Raw genomic sequence first — 20,700 nt, forward strand, 5'->3', positions numbered from 1 at the left:
GATTTTCCCAGTTGAATGGACTCAACAACAAAACCCCAGAGGTAAATTTTAGACAGTAATTTCCCAAATGATGCTTTCATCATCATTACCCTTTGCATGAGGTAATACAATTTTCTTAGGCTAAAAATGCCATATGCAGTGTGTGTGTGTGTGTGTGTGTGTGTGTGTGTGTGTGTGTGTGTGTGTGTGTGTGTGTGTGTGTGTGTGTGTGTGTGTGTGTGTGTGTGTGTGTGTCGGAGATTTTTTTTTTTTCCTGTAAGAATAATCACCTCAGAGTTAAGAAAGGAGCCAGTTTATGAATATTTACTGAAGCATGTGTGTATGTACAGTTTTGAGGCTTCCTTCCTCTTTTGTGGGCCTTTATGAGTCTGTATTTCAAGTTAAAAATTTTACTTCACTTCATGTATGGGTATATGTTTACACCAAAAAGATGAGCTCTTATAAAATACAATGTGCAGTAAATGTGAGGCAGCGCGGTGTTTGTCCTGCAGAGGGCGGGTTTTCACCGTCTCCTCTGTGAACCGGAACGATATGGTTTCACCTTGGGTACATATCGCCGTGGAGAGGTACACGTTTGGTTTCAGCTAGAAATTTGACACTTAAATGAAAGATAAATGTCACTGTAGAACTGCAGCGCGTCTGACTGTTCTTCACGCAGGGAGGAAACATGAAACAAGACGTCAGGATACTTTTACTGGGGGAACGTAAGTCATTTGCACTGACAGCTGACCACAGGCTAAAAGATTAGCAAACATTAGCTGTGGTAGCTGGCGTTCTAACTTGGAGCTTAATTTACCTGGGTGGTGGCATGGTGGCGAGGACTGTATTAAATTGAAAGTGTATTTATGTATCCGCGCTAAATGTGTCCTGAAAAATATGTTTTCTACGAAGTGAACGCTTATGCTAAAACATAGCTCAGAGTAACTTTGCTCTTAAGTTGTGAACGGTTAATTGGTAGCTAACGGTAGCTGCCATAGGGAACTTAAGTGTTTTTGTTTTTTCATCGGCTAATTTAAAAGCTGTCGTCTACTGAAAGCCACATCACACAATACACAGGTGTATTTTAATTGTTATGTTAAGAGTTTTCCGTAAGAGAGCATCGACATGTTAACTAACTCTTAATCTAACGTTAGCTGCGGTCAAGCATTTGCATTATGAACTAACGTTAGAAGAGTTACTTCTAGTAGTACTGTTAAAATAAGCTTTCATGTCACTATGCTTTACTGAAAATTGAAACATTCTCCATTAGCTTAACTGTATATAGAGGTCAGTGGTTAAGTATAATGACAGTTATTAGGCGTTCCTTAGATATATCCTGTATCATCATGACATATTTGACTTAATATTGTCTGTTTGATTCTGAATAAACACTCCTCTGCACAGCTGCAATAAAATAGTGTTTTCCCTCCGTGGCAGCTCCTCTCACCCCCTTCATTTTGTCTCTCCTAACAGCCAAGGTGGGGAAGACATCACTCATCATGTCTTTGGTTGGAGAGGAGTTCCCAGAAGAGGTAAGTGTAAGTGCTACTGCGTGCCACTGGTGTGTTTTTTGCCTAAATTTCCTTTTCGCTGGGGGATGGTCAAGTAGCTGACCACCTGCATCTCGTGGCCTGTGCTGACCACTGTTTGCTAATTATGGCCACAGTTACTCTACAGTATTCAATACTCAGCAAACTGGTTCATATTTGCGCAGTGAGGAAAAATCTATTCGTGGTGCTGTTCACTGCGTACAATCTAATAAAATTCCTCCCTGCCTCTTTAAGTGTAAAGCAGGGGTTGATATCCTTGTCCTTTGCAGCTTACTTTGCAGATGTACTTGTCTTGTGGTTCGACATACAAAATGAGATGAGTTTAAGTTTCAACGTCTCAGTGATGGAGTGTTGTTAAACAACTATAGAATATTGTAAAAGTTTCTTTTAATTTGTCTTTGAAGTAGTTGTTTCATACTGACATTGTAAGTAGGCTGATCTACAGATTCTAATACTCAGTATGCTGGGTCAAATTCGTTCCCACACTGTTTAGAAACAACTACTGAATTTTACTGAATACTGGGTTTTTGCCATGCATTTTGACCTATTACCACATGTTTAGGCTTTATTTGGCATGATTAAATCATTGAAGACTGTTCCGTAATGTACTATGTGGCCGGTACAGATTTTTTTGTCAAATTCTTATTAAATTTAACTTGCTGACTGTGGCGTCTGTTACTTTCAATACATTTAATGGTAAATGTACATTACTGTAGGTACACAGTGGTTTGATACTACTTAAAATGACTTGGAGATATTTTCTACTTGTGTTTAATATGGTAGAAAATGTGGGTCTGTCTTATGGGAGGCTGTGGTCTGATAAACTGATGACTGAGAGTTTATCTGTGATCTGCAATCTCTGGCAGGTTCCCCTCAGAGCTGAAGAAATCACCATCCCTGCTGATGTGACTCCAGAGAAGGTGCCTACACACATAGTGGACTACTCAGGTAACACGAGCTGAAGGCTAACACGTAGGCTAACATGTACCATTGTCATTAGCTAATCCTCTGATTGTACTCTGTGCTGGTTGCACATTAAGACACCAGCTGTAAAACAAGGAGCCATAGAAAATGCATGTGGGTCTGTATGACATTACTTTCAGGTTGTTGTTTTTTTTGTATTTTTCCTTAAATCCGACAGAAAAAGAACAGAGTGATGACGTCCTTAGAGATGAGATCATCAAGGTAAGCACACCTTACAGCATTGATGAACAGTCTGTACTTGCACATAATCCTTTTAAAAACAAAGCATCTTCGTAAACTCTATGAGAAACCCAAACCAGATGCATCCAGGGCTTAAATTAAGGTGAGCATCCTTGAACAATTGAATTAACCCTGAATGAAAATATGAAAGTTTGAGCTATATAAATAAATATAATTGCCTTTAAGGTTGTCTGCAACTTGGCAACAAAACTGTTGCCACAAATTTCACAACATTAAAAGCAGGTTTTTGAAAGTACATTCAGCATTCTCCTCAAGTATAACATAGTCGGAGAAGAAAAGTCCCTTTAAGCTTTTTATGAGTAATACCCAAAGCAACAACGTCCTGAGCCTGATATTCTCCTTTCTTTGGCTCCAGGGATTTTAGAACATATATTATATATACTCTCTTGCACATTGTAACTAGTACGTGAATCAGTACTTTTTACATGTGATTAGTCTGTGAGTAAATCTTCTTTCCTGCACATATCATGAAGTGAAGACTTTTTTTTATTTATTTATTTTTTATTTCAAGGGCTTATACGGGGTTTCACTGAAATAGGTTGAATGGAATCTGTTGTCTGCTTTTGATATTAAGCTCTTGTCACCACAGGCTAATGTTGTATGTGTAGTGTATGACGTCACCAACGAGGACACAATAGACAAGGTAGTAACCTGCTGCTTGGTTTACACTGTCTCATACTGTACAAGTATTCCAAATACTGTATTATATTTAATTAATTCATTTAAAATACAAACTACTCTTGTGTCATACACTGCCTTTTTTTCAGATCAAAACTAAATGGATACCTTTAGTAAATGGAGACGCAGAAAAAGGAAACAAGTATGTATAACCTGTTGATGGATGTGTGTTACTTGGGCTCTGCTTTGCTGTTGAACTTTGCCCTCCTTCCCACTGCGGGAAAACTTGGCAGTCTAGGAATGTAAGCCTGTTGTAGTGTTAGGTCACCCTGAAAATGTTGTAAGAGCATCAGCAAAATGCCCCAAATGTGGAGAGGGAATTTATGTATTGCACAGTATTTGAACCTGTAAGCGAGTAGCGGTATGTCTTGTACTGCATAATCACCTGTATTGTGAATTCATTATTGTATAGAACAAATCATGACAGTGTTGTATTGAGAGTTAACTTGTCTTCATATGTTATATCAGAGTTCCCATCATCCTTGTGGGAAACAAGTCTGATCTGCGCTGTGGAAGCTCAATGGAAACCATTCTTCCCATCATGAACCAGTTCTCTGAGATTGAGACATGTGTTGAGGTGGGCTTGAACCCTGGACTTACCCAGTCTACATACACCTGCTAACTTTGCCATTGTAATGCGCGTGTAGTTGCTGGGTTTCACACAAATATTTACACATGCGCACTTTATCTGGCTTTTAGACTGTGTAGATAATTGTATCTGAAATAGTCTCTCTGCTGTTTTTCTTTTTCAAGTGTTCTGCAAAGAACCTGAAAAACATTTCAGAGCTGTTCTACTATGCACAGAAGGCAGTTCTTCATCCCACTGCCCCTCTTTATGACCCTGAAGACAAACAGGTCAGCCTCTTTTGGAAATGGGATGCCAGCTGCTGAGTCAGCCTGCCTGTCTGTCCCAGTTCACGTATTTACAAGTGTGCGTACAAATGATTGGCTGATTAATGAGAAGTTCTTTGTCCTCAAATTTTTTTCCCCAGCTAAAACCTTTGTGTGTCCGAGCCCTTAGCAGAATATTCTACATTTCCGACCAGGACAATGACCGTATCCTCAGTGACGCTGAACTCAACAGCTTTCAGGTGCCAGCTGAAATCATTGAACATAATGTTTTCTCAGCTATTATTTGAACCAAAACATATTTGCTATAAAGTAATCCATCTTTTTTGTAGAAATCTTGTTTTGGGAATCCTCTGGCACCTCAAGCCTTAGAGGATGTGAAGACAGTAGTTTGGAAGAACACCAGCGATGGGGTGCAGGACAACGGCCTGACCCTAAATGGTAAAAAATCAGTCATGAATGAAAACAAGCAACTCTAAACCGTGTTGTTGCAGGGCCACACTCAACTAATGGCCAAGTATTGTGTCTCTTCTCTTTTAGGTTTCCTGTTCCTTAATACATTATTTATCCAGAGGGGCCGACATGAAACCACGTGGACCATCCTCAGGAAGTTTGGTTATGATGACAGCCTTGAGCTGACTGATGACTACCTTTATCCTGAGTAAGTCCACTGACTGTATCCTATCTATCATTTCAGCTGTAAAATCCTATATTGCTGAAACTATAGTATTACAACAGGTTGTATTGAAATGGTTGAGAGAAAAGATCCCTCTCTATTCTATAGTTATCTATCTCAGACTTGCTATATTTCTCTTATGTGTTCATGTGGCTTTGTCTGTGTTATGTTCATTTGTACGCCCATGTATTTAAATATCTGATTGTTGTTTTTGTGTTGTCAGACTTCGCGTTCCTCTCGGCTGCACCACGGAGCTCAATCATTTCGGCCACCAGTTCCTTCTGCAGCTGTTTGACAAGTATGATGAAGTGAGTAGCGATCCTAGCTGCCTTTGGTCACAGTGTCCCACTGGGCTGTAAAGTGTAACAGATAAATGTGGGAAATCTCCTGGCTCGTTAGTGGAGGATGTCCTTGCTTATGAAGAAGTGTTTTGTTTTTTCTTTTTTACCCTCTTAGGACAAAGACTCTGCCCTGTCACCAGCAGAGCTTAGGAATCTGTTCTGCGTATGTCCTTACATGCCATGGGGTGCAGATGTCTACAGGACTGTGTCAACCACAGACGAGGGGTACATCTCTAATCGAGGCTACCTTTGTCAGTGGACGTAAGTATCTCACTTGATTGTTGATGATTTGGTATGATTGTAAGCATGCACTAGGTTTACACTTGATTGCACTTATAGGAAATTTATATTCTGCACTGCTCAAAGCTCACATGTGTGTCCGTGCCTTCACATGCAGGCTTTCTGCTTATCTTGACATCCACCGTTGCCTGGAGCATCTAGGATACCTAGGATACCCTATCCTCACTGAGCAGGAGTCACAGACTGCAGCAATCACAGGTGTGTGAGTGTGTGAGTGTGTGTGTGAGTGTGTGAGTGTGTGAGTGTGTGAGTGTGTGAGTGTGTGAGTGAGTGTGTGAGTGAGTAAATTAGAAAGGTTGGGACTATCTGCCTTTGGAACATCAGAGACACACTGTGCATCCTCCTTGAAAACTTAAGTACCACACTCATAGTTAGGCACTATATGAGGATTATTAGTCTTAACTCAGTTCACTTTAGCCTAATAGATTTACATACATGTGCATTTGTCCTTGAGATGTGAATGAATAGTTCACTTTGATCTGAGAGCTTGCAAATTGCATTTGTCTACACTTTATTGCATGTGTGGTTTGAAATATTGTGCTCTCTTCACACATAGATACATTTTTTTTTCCTGTGGCTACTAAAATAATGATTAATGATTAAATTAGTGATTCAAACGTAAGCTAATATGAGACGCAGTTGTACGTATGTGCAAGGGAGTAGTATCACTGCAGACATACTGTGTATGAAAGGTTTAACAAGATTGGAAAGTGTGACGTAATACGTCTCACTGCTGCTAATCACACACATTCTGTCTCTGTCTCAGGGTTGAGCACCTTTTAGTTGACCCTACTGTGTAGATGTCAGAGAGCCCAGAGCGCAACACAAATCTTTTAACAATGGACCTGATTACAGGTTTTAGCATGTGTTTTGCATTTGTAAATCAAGCTTTTATCATGTAGTATTGATGGTCATTTTTATCGTACTGGTTGTTCTAATCGCCTGTCGTTTGTGTTTTCAATCAGATATGTTGGTCCTGAATGAAATACCTTTCATCTAGTGCTGCAACAGCTGAGGCTGACAAAGTACAGTTTAGACTGGTGAATAGTTGAGTCAAGTCTGACAGTATAGAGTGATGCCAGATAAGCTCAGTCCCAGATGCTAGAATGGCCATCGTACAAAGGATAAACCCTCTTAATTATGGAGTAACATGCACCTCCCTGTGGCAGTACTTTCAGGCCAAACTTTACAGTTTTTGTCCCATTAGTGGGACACATTTTTATTTTTGTCAAATTTTATTTTATGCTTACATATCTCCGACTATCAGTCTTGTTTCCACAGACTATAACCCTGTAATTTTGTGTTGGCCAGCGCAAATTGAACTGGCATACCCTGCACTTAGACAGGTTTAATGTGCACCTGCATTATATTCTAACCTAGTTGTAATGCTTTGTTTTTAGTCCCATTAATGCAACTAGATGTCACCTTATCTCAGATTGAAGGTATTCAATATACCGTATAGACTAATTTTACCTTAGTGTGAAATAAATGTAATGCAATTAAGTAGCCTTCAAGTAAAATGTGACAATCAAAAAGTCAACATTAAAGTCAGGTAGTATGTGTTACTGATTATCTTAAAAGCTTAATTTAATTGTTAAATGGAAATCCCTTTTTTGTTTTTTCTTTAAAAACAACCCAGGCCTTATTTTCACATTATTTGCTATAATTCCTTTAATAATTCCCGTTTTATTGATGAAATCTGAGACAAAGCAACTACAAATCGAGCATAAGTGATGTTTACTACAGGCTGGACTGTAGCATGTATGCTCTGTTTGGTGGCCTAGACAAACCAAACAGTGATGAAACAGTAGAGAACTGAATCATGTGTTGCCATGTAGAAAAACTGAAACCACAGGCCCTGTGGCAGGTGAATCTTTCTCAGCTGGTGCAGGAGTTACATCCTCTGTTATGGCCTTTCTAAATGACAATGCTGGCCTCCCACCTCAGGGCTATTAATAATATTACCTGGAAAATGATTAGCCCACAATATTGAACTGTGTAGAAAACATCAGTTTTTCTTACTTCACCTAGTAAGTAGTGAAAATTGAAAATCAAAAACCATTTTAAATTTTACAATGTGGTGAGGTAAGACAGGTGTTCAGCTGTGTTTAGTCAGATTCTAACAGACAGACTGACAGTCCTGTGTGTTTGTTTGGTGCATTTATACTTTGCGTTTCTTCTTGTTTATATCTGCAGTGACACAGGAGAAAGAAGTGGACCTAGAGAAGCGCCAGACACAGCGATCAGTGTTTCTCTGCAAGGTGATCGGACCACAGGGGACGGGCAAGACAGCCTTTCTCCAGGCCTTTTTGGGTCGCAACATTGTGGTATGGCACCATCTGCTAGTCTGGAGCTGAAAATGACACCTGTTTTATTACTAAACTCATCAACACTGATGATGCTGATTTATGACTGTTTTCCTGTTTGTTTTGCTTCTTCTCTCTCTTTTGTGCAGAATAAAGGAAATTCCAGCAGTGCCTTCGCCCCCTATGCCATAAACACTGTCCAAGTCAGCAACCAGGAAAAGTATCTTATCGTAAGTATCTCCCATCCTGATCTTAATGTTTACTTTAAAGCCTCAGCACCAAACACTTTCCTTTTTTTTCCTTCCCCTAAATACAGCTCAATGAGGTGGATGTGGAGGCAGAGTTCCTGAAGGCATCAGATGCCTCCTGCGACGTTGCTTGTCTCATGTATGACACCAGTGACCCACATTCCTTCAACTATTGTGCCAGTATATACAAGGTCAGTCACAACAAAAGTCACGGGAGCATTTAAAGGATAATACCAGTGTTCACAGTGTGCTCAAATAGCTTTCCCATCTACTTTACACTGATTGCACTGTTGTTTGTACAGTCAGCCTAGCTCATAATGCAGTATCACTGCACACTTTGCTGCCTTTAGCAGTTTCTACTGCTCATTTTTGTAATTACAAAAAGCAAAGTCTGGAGATTTGAAAATTGCCAGGGTTAGATAATCCATCATATTAAAAATATGATGCAGTGACTTTTTTTCTTTGTCTGATGCACAATAATTTCATGGTTCTCAGTTTTAGTGGCTCCAAATGACAAATCCACTGAAGGTATTAATATGAGCACAAAATAAAAGGATCAGAAAACCTATCCTATTTACATGCTCTATGGCAAGATGGGCTCTAACGTGCAATACACTTTATCCAGTAAAGCTGTTCAGAATGGGGAAAATGAGAGAGACAGACCTGCTTCCAGTATGATCATTGGTTTATAGATATTCATTGTAGTGAAGCAACATTTCAATCTACATATTGTACTCTGTAGTTATTACCTCTGCAGGACGAGGCAGGCCACCTCCAGTTTCTGTTGTAATTCAGAATCTCCTGGAAACTACTAAACATCCCTTAACCAAAGATGTTTCCCCTTGGAAAGATACGCCACTTGGATAAAGCCTACAAGTGGTCTAGAGAGCTCATAAAGACTTAACAATGGAAGAGAGACAGAGGGATGGATTTTCAAAACATTTGTGCTCATTTCGGAGTAAAAATTTTCTGAAATACATAGTAATCAGGACTGTTTACATACCAAATCTCATCTTTAAAAAGAATTATAAAGAGATTAAACCACCTGTCCCCAGAAAAATCCTAAATGGAGCATTTATTCTGATCAAAGTGTTTACAAGAGGAAACTTTAATCGTCTTGGCCTGTTATTATGAATATTAGCGGAATAAAAGGCTCCATGTAAAAAACGGTTACTGTTTTTAAATGATTGTAAGACAGTTGATGCTCACAGGAAAAATGGGATTCTCCTCCAATAAATAAAGAGAATCAAACGACTATTTCAACATACAATTTTAAAACATCCATGTCTATGTACACGTCATGGTATAAGTGATGTAGATTTTTCTTCAGTTTATTTACATTAATTAATTATTACAATAAGGGTTATCTGAATTTCAGTAGGAACTCTTTGAAAACAAAGTAAATTCTCTTCTCTCTCAGCACAAGTTTTCACTCTTACACCCATTTTTTTCTTAGCAACACTACATGGAGAGCAACATCCCATGTGTGCTGGTCGCCTCCAAGGTGGACCTTCCTGAAGTCAAGCAGCTCCACGGGATGACCCCAGCAGAGTTCTGTTATAAACACAGACTGCCTCCGCCGCTGCCCTTCTCCAGCCTGTTCCTCAACTCCACCAGCAAGAACATCTACACCAGGCTTGCCTGGGCAGCGATGTACCCGTATGTTCTAGTTAGACGAACATCAACATCAGTCATAGGAGAATATTATGTTTAAAACATAATTTAAAAAATGATAGGTAGAGATTTAAAAGAAGCAAGACATTTTCTAATGTTATAGCTACTATCTGTTTTTCCCCCCCCCTTCCCTTCCCTTCCCTTCCCATCTCCAGACACCTGAATGGTTCAGACATGAGCAACACATCTTTCTGGCTGAGAGTGGCGCTGGGCTCGGCTGTGGTTGCAGTTTTGGGCTTTGCTATCTACAGAGCCGTTGCTAGACTGAAATGAACAACAACCAGCTGAGCTTTTATTTTCTTCAAGATGACGCTCCTTCCATCCATAAAGACCAAACCTTCAAGACCAGAGCAACCGCAGTCTGAACTTTATGAAGTCTGCATCATTTTCCTTTTCATCATGAAGGCTTCCAGAAAACTCTTCGCATCTCTGCCCCTCTTAGTGTCTGACTTCTTTGCTTTTTCCTACCCTCTGAGTCAGCAGATCACAAAAATCCAAAGGCAAATGGAAGCTAGTGATAATATTGTTCTCCGTGCTGCCGTGCCCAGCTTTTTCTGCCTTACATTGTGTAACCAAGCTAAGTAAGAGTTAGCCTCTGTGCTCGGTACATTAATACACAAAGAACTGCTACTATTAATGTCCAACAAGGTGCTTTATCAGAACAGAGGAAATGCACAAAGACAGTAGTGTCAAGTCCACTGCTTTCCCCTCTATTATCTGTAAGGGTTTGATGGTGAGATTGGAGTTTTTATATACATGCAGTGTAATAGAGAAATGCCAAATTGACAAGACTGAAGAACCAAAGGGCAGCACATGAAGCGTTTTAACAGAGGTCATCCGTATTGGCTGCCACTGAAACTCCTCAGTGAGCAACATTTTTCTTTTTGACCAAGCTACAACAGGTAGAAGATGTTCATGTCTGATTTGCCAAATAACTCCAGCAGCAAGGAGTAGTCATAGCACGTTAATTGCTTCTTAGGCATACCATTTTGCTTGAGAATTAAACATTTTCATTAGCTTGAATCTCATTGTGAAAATGTTTTTAGCGTACCATGCTAAAAACATTTGACCATGCACTGATCTGCTGTGGCATGGAGAGATTTCTCTTTGTGCGTGAAGAAAAATGACCATTTATATTTGTATATGCATCTGCAAGAAATCAAGAAATATTTCCTCTTATAAAAGGAAGCAAAGCATACGTTAAAAGGACAAAGAAAAATCGGGTCAGATTTTTTGCTTTCACTTCCTCTGTTCACATTGAAATCAAATTAATTTTAACTGAGATTGAAATAGATTTGTAAGTGTGCTTTTTCTATTCAAATACACCTGACACTGTGCATACACTTTTGCCACGTTACATAATCTGCCATTGTTTTATTTTCCGACATGAGTCAGTCATGTTATTGTCTGTTTTGTTGATAAAATTTAGCTGGTGACCTGCTGTTTCTACAGGACACACTTCTGCGCCTTTTAAAATATGGCTGTTTTCTTACTGCAAGTGAATTGATTTAGATGCTCAATAAAAGACCAGACCAGACTGGGTGGGGGCTTCTGCCCAAAAGACTAATGTTGTGGCTGTTGGGTTGGAAGATCTGTTGTGAATGCTGTGAGCTATGTTAATATGTTTGATAGCTGGTCTTTTATTTCATCCTCAACTTGTTGAATTGCAACATCAAGTTGTTTTAGTGCTGATTACTTAGAACTGAATTTTGTTTTTGTTTTGTTTCTCATTTTCAGCATTTATACACAAGTGTCAGACTTCAGAAAATTTAGCCCCACACAATTTGTTTTACCCTGTGGTAATTTGAGTGATTCAAAGAAGGCATTACTGTTTTAAAGTGTTGCTGAAGTCAGTTTTGCTCTTGAGACCTTGAGTATATTTCATGTTCTGGATGCAGTATCACCTTAATCGCAAAACATTTGTTGCTTGAAAACCTTTTCCAAACGTAGTACTAAGCCATGCTGCTATAATTCACTGTGGATTATAGCATCTCAATGCAAGAGCAGCATGCCCTGGCAAGTCCGGACACTCCTCTTTGATCATTCATGATAAAGCTGTTTAATCAGGTTAGTTTGATCTTACACCTATCTATAAAGATAATAATTAACAGTATATAGAGAGTGAATCGTATCTAATCTTGACTTTCATCAGTTTGACTCCAGTCTGTCGTCTGCTGCTATGTCGGCCCCTGCTGCAATGAAGACGAGTCGCCCATTCCTGCAAGACCCCACGAGATGGCAGTGCCGTACGTGCGGTGAGAGGCAGGACAGTAGGCAATGGGTGTGTCTGGGAAGGCACCTCATCGCTCCTGTGGAGCCGCTCAGCGGAACGTGGATGCTGGGATTTTGAGTGCATCCATGTGGCGCAAACACGGGGGAAAATCGAAGTTGATTGTTTTCGGGTCAGGTTTTGACTATGCACTGTGATGTTTAGCCATTTTGCAGAAGACTAACCACTTAAAGTCACCACTATCCTATTCCCTTAAGGGACTTTCTTTCTGCGCAATTGTTTCCAAAAGGAATTTCTAACAGATTTGTTTGTTTGTTTAAATTACAAAGCCCCCCATTTGCCCCTGTTAAGGCAGATGTAGCGTGATTCATGATTCTAGTTAATGTTATAACCTGATGATATTTAACGCTCACTTCTTAATTTGACTTCTTTTGTGTCCACTTCATAGTAGAGGTGAAATTAAAGAACATTTAAATTCTGGATATTATCACACTGTAACTTAAAACCTCTTACAGTGCCACTCTCTTCTTGTGTTACACAAATGTTTATCTGTGGAGTCTCCAGCCGCGGGCTTTGTCTGCTGCATCCTGGCGCACGTTAACTGTGATCTCATGTTGTGGATCAAAGAGGTTTATATGTCTAGGTAATGTGCGTGGAAAATGGAGGAGACAAGGAGGTCTGTTGAAACAGACTAGCACTCGTCCTATTAATCTTTGATATATTCAGTAATCCTTCCGTCCGCTTCACCCGTGTCCACCACTTCACCAAGCATCGATTACGCACGCGTAAAATGCGCGCAATAAGTTTAGGAAAAACCATTTAGTAGAAGATGACAAAGGTTTATTGAGTTGCAGTATAAACGGTCTTCAAAAGTGACTGAACACAGTGGGATGCTGTATATTATGAATCGTCTGAAAGATGAGAAAATATACAGAACGGAGCTTGGATGACAAAATACAGAGCCTTTCGGAAAATCTTGCTGACGTCCACTGCCTGTGGTCTGTAGACTGTAAAGGCTCAACAATGCTCACCATTGAAACATTAGTATTTTCAGTCTGACCCCGTGCACTAACAACTATTTATTAGTTCAACAGTATATACATTTTTCCTTTTCCGCAGGACCCTAGATTAGCCCATGTGTATTCAAGGGTCAGACAGAAATGAACATTATAGTTAACGACGAATAAAAAAATCAAAATAAAAATGCTCACAACCGTTTCTACAGCATCTTTAGGCCATAGTGCAATGGAGAGAAAACTACTGGTAAAAACAGCGTAAGTTTGCATGAGACCTTACAAAAATAATACATTTACGAAAACATTTCCCCTCAGTATTTACAGTGACTGTGTCTCTGTTATTGTCCTTTTACTTTTTTTTGGCTGTTTTTACTGCCTTTTTGGGCGTCTTAGCCTTGGGCTTGGCTGCCTTCTTTGCTGGTTTTGCCTTGGGCTTGGCTGCCTTGGGTTTCTTAGCTGGTGCCTTTTTGGCTTTCGTTGGTGTCGCCTTTTTCGCCACCTTTTTCACTTTCTTTGCAGCTGCCTTCTTGGGTTTTTCCGGCGTCTTGGACACCTTCTTGGGTTTGGCCGCCTTCTTGGGTTTGGAGGGCTTCGCGGCTTTCTTTGGTTTGGCGGACGCCGCTACCTTGGTGGACTTCTTGGTGTCCTCAGGTTTGGTCAGCCTGAAGGATCCGGACGCGCCGATGCCTTTGGTGTGGCGCAGCATCCCGGATGCCACCAGCCTCTTCAGGGCCATTTTAATCTGCACATCGGCATTGTCGCCCACCTTGTAGTTCTTCCTCACGTACTTCTGGATGGACTGACGGGACGCTCCACTCCGGCTGGCGTCGTGAACGATGGCCGCTTTGATCATCTCAGAGTACTTGGGATGAGAAGCGGGTTTCTTGGGCTTGGACGCCTTTTTGGCTTTGGCTGGTGCTGCCGACGTCTCTGCCATGGCGACTTTCTTTAGAGCAAGTTTAACAGAAAAGTCTTTGGCGGTGTAATTTCACCCGGGTCAGCTGGTACACCCAAGCGTCAGAAAGAGCAAAATGTGTGCGCGGTCGGAAATAAAGCTGTTCCCGAGAAAGTCCGATTTGGCAGACAAAGCCGCACCTTCTGCTTTTAAAAATAAAAAAAATTGTTATTATAATTGTCCACAGAAAGTGACGCGTCACTACTCGGGATCACTTAAGTGTCTTATTCCACAGGAGCCTCAGTGAGCCTATGAAGCCTATCTGCGGACGTGATTGAGAACACCAACTGCCAGCAGCTGATCTAGCGGACTCCATGGAACTGGCGCCGTCCTGTTTGTGTTTCTTCATCCTCCAACTCCTGACAAATAGAGAGACCACGGCGGAGTACTGGTCCACAAAACGTCATGGGCTGATAGCAGAGGCATTGGGCTTCACGGCGACACGCCGCTCTCCCTCGGTCCGCGCCGGCGAACAACTTTTATTCCGGGAAAACCCGCTGGAAGTAACGCGTGCTGTGAACAATTTTGCACAATTCGCCTTAAATTGACCCAAACAGACGGGACGTGGGGCTAAATCGTCCGATGCGTATCGATATTGAATCTATGCTCAAGCGGATGCACGCGGTTCTGTCAGTGCAGGATTCAGTTTTTGCTTTTAATACATCGATACATTTTCCCAACTAACACAGTCCGGCCATTGACTTTGAGTGACGTGGTCGAGATTATTTACTGTTAAACCTCCTATAAATTAAATGTCACGGTACCTAAGTCACAGGTGACACTCGGGACGATAATATGGGTTGAGATGCGTTGTTATGCGGTGGATGGGTTTGCGGTGTTCGCTGGTTTTTGGACAGAATTGGTTATAACTGTCACTATGGCAGTCGCCACTCGAGCTCCATTGTCAGGAAAGTTGCCAACACCTCCAAAGATCAGGGATTCTTACACTGGGTCATAAAATTGATCCCTCCGTTTCGGACAGGGGTGTAAGTGGCTGCTGTGTGACCAGGTGTGAGTCCAGCTGCGTGGGGGACCGCAGCCGAAGCCACAGACCTTCAATATAGGGCGCAGGGATGGCTTTCTTTTGTTCAGTAACTGGCGCATCAGACCACAGCCAGTAGCAGATCTGACATTGGGTTTTTCTTCATTTATATCAAGGTCTGTCGTCTCGGTTCAAAGCAACAAAAACCCCTCATATAACAAACTTTGCGATGATTCTCCAGGATTATTTCTCCTTTGAATGTCAGGTCTGATGTCCCTCCCTACAACGCCATTTTGATTCCTATATGAAAGTCACAGCCACTGGAGGAGTAGTGTTTTCCCCTGACTTTTGAGGCATGGTTATCTGACTTATATGACACTAGTTTTGGATGATAACCAGATTGTCTGCCCCCACCCACATCAGCCTCAGCGGTGAACAAACAATGCTGGACAGCCAGGCTGTTTGGCAGTGAGGTGGTCCTGTACAGTGTGGACCACAATAGAATACTGCCTATTTTCAAGCAATGAAGTGTCCACTGTTGCTCAGATAACAGTATATACTGTGTCTCACCTGTCTGTTTTCTACATTGTAGACGACAGAGGATGTAAATAAGCAAAATTAAGTGACATTTTTCTGATGAAAATATCAGTGTCTCTCCGTCCCTGTGTCTTCACCTGTCCTTATGGTCAGTTGATGACTTGAGTGTTTTGTTTTGTTTTTGGCGTGTGTGTGTGTGTGTGTGTGTGTGTGTGTGTGTGTGTGTGTGTGTGTGTGTGTGTGTGTGTGTGTTTGTTTTAACAAGAGGGTGGGTGAGTTAGTGTTTTAGCAAGCAGGTTAGGAGGGAGTGAATGAGTGAAACGAGGAGAGAGAGAGAGAGAGAGAGGGAGGGTGGGTGACAGAGAGGAGTGAGTGAGTGAGTGAGTGAGTGAGTGAATGAGTGTTTTTTTTTTGTTTTTTTTTCCCCCCCATATAGCACAGTTGAGCTAAAGAGGGAGGGAGTACAGATGAAAGGGTGAGTTAGTGGATGGGTGAGGAGGGAGGGAGGGAGAGAGCGGCTTTATATAAAACAGCAGTCAAGCTATATTGTACAGCACAAGTGCATGGGGGGTGTAAATATAGGGAAGGGTGAATGAGTGAGAAGGGGAGGTAAGAAGAGCTAGAGTGACTAAGTGACTATAAATATTTATATGGCGCAACTGAATGAGTGAATAAAAGCGGGAGGAAGATAATTAGGGTTTGCAGTGCGCTGCTTACATGCTTCCTGTCTAAATACACACCAACGGCTCTGCCATAACATGAACAACATGCCTATTGTTTGCGACTCCTATTCGGTCCAAGTGTGGCCGGAATAGCTTTCGGCCCGTTTTGGTATTTTTTGGGCATAGTGTATTGGTCCGTTGTTTTTGTCACCGATTACCCGGAGTGATGTGTTTTTTGTTTTGTTTTTGTTTTTGTCTTCGGCCGCTTGTGCCCCGTTTAGGAAGCGGTGCTGAAAAAAAAGCAACAAAAAAAAAAAAAAAGCCAGCAGCCAAACACTGACTTCTCCCCCGGTTAGACCACTCCCTTCATCCGCCGACAGAGGGACGTCCTCCACACGGACCGGACCTCCAGAGCCCGGCTCAACTCGCAGTATCAAAGTCATTATCAGTATCATGAGATGCAGCTCGACGAGCGGCGCGTCGCATTGTTCCGCCCGCTGTGCTCTCCTGGTTTGCAGGCAACTGCCAATTGGGCGTAATTTACAGCGATCCAGTGGTGGGTCTTGAATTGTCCCAGCACTGTGTCTGGTGTTAGGCTCGGTGTCTTTGTTGTGAGGACAATGCCTAGACTGTTACTCGGTTAATCTATTAATCAGTTAGTCGATATGGAGAAGATTTATCTGCCACCATCTTGATAATCGATTAGACATTTAAGTCATTTTCCAAATGCCCGATCATTTCAGCTACTCAAATGTAAAGAATTGGCGCTTTTCCTTGCCTAACAAACAGCGGTAGTTTTGATATCTTTTGGTTTTGCTCTGCTGGTCGGACAAAGGGAGCATTTTGATGATGTCACCTTGGGCTCAGGCAAATGACAGTGGGCATTTTTCACCACTTTCTTCTGTTTAGACCAAGCGATTAATCACGAAATCAACCAGCAAACATGAAAATGGTCATTACTTGCAGACCTAGGTGTGGAGATGTTGGGATGATCACTGTAAAGTTAACTACAGGTTACAAACAAATTAATCAATTAATTAATTAGTGAATTGTTAGTTATTGTTTCTGTTAATGGAGTAGTATTGGTATAAGTGTGGTATTCCTCTTGCCATTTTTTTTTTTTTTTTGTGTATATGCCATCATTAATTTCTGCTGCCAAAGCCCTGAAATCAGACCTCCTCAGTTTTATCTTTAGTCATGCCAGTGTCTGAGGTGCAAATATATGCAGCTCACACAATGCTAACCCAGCGCCTGGTTTATTTGCCAGAAGACGGAGAGAGTGGCGTGGGGGTTATATTACACATGTATTTACAGAAGACAGCTACACCATCGTATCAGGAGCGTTTTAGCGTTGCACCTCTAAATTTATCGGATGCCAGTAAGTAATTTTAGCTGCCTAAAACCATCTCAAGTCTTGTCCTGCCTCTGGCCCAAAGCATTCTAGGTAACATCGCCCACCATTTTCACCACTGAAGGCCTCAGCGTGCTCGGCATCGGGGCTGTGAATCAGTTGTCTAAAGGGTCCAAAACTGTCCAGCACATTATCACACTGTGTTACATTAAAAGCTATGTTTCTGAATGGCTTTGGTTCATTGACTATGTAGTTTTTTTTTTTATCCTGGCTTTAAAAGTCAGATAAGCTTAAAATAGATCAGATCTTCCTTATTTACTCAGATGGCAAGAAAAGAAGGTCCGATGACAGGCTTTAGATTAGATCATCTTTTCCAGCTATGAATCCTCAGGGTTTCTTTACACTTCTATAATTACATCTCATAAGTTATTTTTACTGATTTTTCATATTCCACACTAGATGCATTTTTTAAACCAGAGACCATCCTTTGCCCTAAAATTCCAGCCGGTTAGAGCAAAAGCACGTTTTAAACAAAATACATCGGTCAAAAGTCTTCACCATTAATATGAATTAGTAACATGCAAAATAAATAGCCTAGGTACCAGTCCTCAAATATTCTTTCTCATCAGATTTGTTGTTGTATACATTTTATTTCTACACATACTGTATGATTTTACAGCGATAGCTCCTTGATGAAGTGAGTGTGGATCCAAGACAAGTAAATGCCCTGCAGTCACTCAGCCACTTGATAAAAAATAAGCAAGACAAGGGGGCGCACTTTGACTAGAATCACACATAAATTTGATTTCAGCTTTAGGGTTGAGTTTTAGGTTGTAAACAGTATTTTTCTTGTACAGTCTTAGATCTATCAGACCCCTTTGGCCTATTGCTATGTAGTTTTGTTGTGTTCTGTAGACTTTGCCTGCTACTGAGTCAAAAATGGGTTTTACTAATAGCTGACATTCAAGGATTAAAAAAAAAACCCAAAACGTATCAAAAAAATCAATGCAGAAGCACATACCCTCCATTGTGTTACTCCTGTCTAGCAAAATTAAACATGACACAGTGAACCCTTTGTAATTTTTTTATGTAATGTTTGAAATGTGTTGTAACGTTCTCTTTATTTTTAACTTCAGGAAAAAAATTGTGAGTCATTCCAGCTGTAGGCTGACGCACAAAATTTGTACAGGGAAAATCCCACTGACTTTTCATAAAGTAATGTAAGATCATATAGCATTGTTTAAAAAATAGATAAATATAACTTGAAAGTAAAGAGGATGTTGAATGTGTGCCCGTAATGCAATTTAGCAGAAGCTGAATTGATTTGTGTAGCTCTTTATCATAGATACAGAGTCAAAGGACTTCATTACAATTACAGTTATGAAAACAAATGTCAACAGCATCCCCGGACTTCCTAAAAAACCTACAGAGCAAACAGGAAATAAATTCACCCTTCTCAAACTAGATCTTCGGTTTTACTTTTTTTTTCTCCAACTTTATTTTCATGTAATACACTGAATATGGTTTCACCAAAATATACAGTTTTAACCCATGATCTGCATGTGAAAGGGTGCGACATAGGTCGTTGGGTGAAACTCAGACAAGGAATGGAGAAAAACGTGTATAGGTATAGTTTAGAGTAGTTTATCAACTCAGGAAAATGGCCAAAAATATTGGAAAAGGTTTGCTATCTTTCATTGTTCAAGATACATTTACTTTGCTTACACTCTGCCTTAAGATATATGTGCAAATATCATCAGTATATCCCAGCATACAGTTCTAAAATGCCAATTGTGGCCCTGAGCTGGACATCAATTAGTTCAATTGTCCATTGCTGTGCCACAGATAAAACTGTTTATGTCTTGGTGATTAGACCTGAACTAAACTGATAGGGTGCCATGTTGAGACAACAGAAAGTGAGAACAAGGCTTTGACACACTAGCAGTTTAAATACACTTGCCCTTGGGCCAGCTGGGGTGTGAGTGGGTTCTGTGTGTGTGTGCGTGTGTGTGTGTGCGTGCGTGCGTGCGTGCGCGTGTGTGTGCGCGCTCGGCTTTTGACAGTTGTGACAACACTTGGACGTCTGAGCAGGTGTCAACGGCCAAGTGTTGCGCTGACTGTTGCACAGCCGAGCCAACAGAGGCCCGTCAGTCTGTCCCAACACCAAGGCGCTCTTTGTGAGTGTCCTACCGTTGCAACTCCAAAACACTCTCCCTCATGTCAGTATGTAGAGCAGGTAAATATTTCCACAGTGTCAGCTGTCAAACCACCTCGTACATGACAGGCCTCTCATTGGACACAGTCTGCCGGAGCACCTGTGAGCTGTCAGTCAAGCCAGCAGAGATGACTCCAACAGAAGCTATTGTGAGCTATTGTCTCTCATGCTACAAGATGACACAGCATTTTAGTTGAACAATTGAAAGGTGTTTTTTTTTGTTTTATTTGTTTTTTTAAACATCGGTTCTCCATTGAAAGAAAATCATGCAGTCAATAGGCATTCTGTATTGTAAATAAACTATAGTTATTACATACTTACTAATAATAAAACTAAAAGGCAGGGTTGTAAAACTACATTTCTGAAACATTCTTTCCACACTGTTTGAATCCACACGTGAAATATTGACTACAAGCTATCTCATGTGATTTGACACTGGTACATTGCTCTTGAAGAATGCAACGTTTCGCCCAAATCCTGACTTCAATCCTTGCCCTTTGAATACTTGGAGACTTAGGTAGAGGTGCATGAGTAAGACAAGCGGATGCATTCTTATGTAGACTTCAGCATATTCGTGTAATTTATTTTTAAAAATCGAAGCCAGGAAACTGTCCTTAGTCTTTTGAACCCAACTAAAAGCAAATGTTTTAGGCACAGGCTTTTTCTGTTTCATCAAAACTTTCCACAAAAGCTTCCAAACAATGATTGAAATAGTTTTTACTTTTCCTGTGCTCCCTGTACACTTTTATGCACAAGTTTTTAAGAGCACTGGCACAAGTAGTTTGCCCAGAGTCCCCTCATATACTGGTGACCTCTGGTGTGAGCTGATTTCACCAACAGAGGGCAGTATCATCTTAAAGTCAAACAATTAATAGTGTCCTTTGTGATCCATATAAGCTTAGACTTGGCTTAAGAGTAATTAGTGCT

The 20,700-nt window shown here is 40.9% G+C and overlaps 2 protein-coding genes across 3 annotated transcripts; one reads left to right on the forward strand and one right to left on the reverse strand.

The window, feature by feature from the left end:
- The first annotated feature begins 497 nt into the window (after positions 1 to 497).
- rhot2 (ras homolog family member T2) lies at positions 498 to 11,392 on the forward strand. 2 transcript variants are annotated; one of them, XM_040135515.1, is made up of 20 exons: positions 498 to 566; positions 659 to 704; positions 1,453 to 1,511; positions 2,396 to 2,477; positions 2,671 to 2,714; positions 3,343 to 3,396; positions 3,521 to 3,573; positions 3,900 to 4,008; positions 4,185 to 4,286; positions 4,424 to 4,522; positions 4,613 to 4,721; positions 4,821 to 4,941; positions 5,180 to 5,264; positions 5,413 to 5,558; positions 5,695 to 5,795; positions 7,794 to 7,924; positions 8,053 to 8,133; positions 8,220 to 8,342; positions 9,608 to 9,810; positions 9,981 to 11,392. In XM_040135515.1, exons 2-20 carry the CDS (start codon positions 668 to 670, stop codon positions 10,096 to 10,098), a joined length of 1,857 nt encoding a protein of 618 aa, XP_039991449.1. In that variant the 5' UTR covers positions 498 to 566; positions 659 to 667; the 3' UTR covers positions 10,099 to 11,392. The 2 variants fall into 2 exon arrangements, with proteins under 2 accessions (XP_039991449.1, XP_039991450.1); XM_040135516.1 differs by lacking the exons at positions 498 to 566; positions 659 to 704 and adding an exon at positions 774 to 1,056.
- A 1,496-nt stretch (positions 11,393 to 12,888) lies between these two features.
- Positions 12,889 to 14,258, reverse strand: LOC120793943 (histone H1.0-B). Its single transcript, XM_040134401.1, has one exon. It carries the CDS (start codon positions 14,006 to 14,008, stop codon positions 13,421 to 13,423), a length of 588 nt encoding a protein of 195 aa, XP_039990335.1. The 5' UTR covers positions 14,009 to 14,258; the 3' UTR covers positions 12,889 to 13,420.
- Between the last annotated feature and the right edge of the window lie 6,442 nt (positions 14,259 to 20,700).

The sequence above is a fragment of the Xiphias gladius genome, chromosome 9, assembly GCF_016859285.1.
Source record: "Xiphias gladius isolate SHS-SW01 ecotype Sanya breed wild chromosome 9, ASM1685928v1, whole genome shotgun sequence".
NCBI lineage: Eukaryota > Metazoa > Chordata > Actinopteri > Istiophoriformes > Xiphiidae > Xiphias > Xiphias gladius.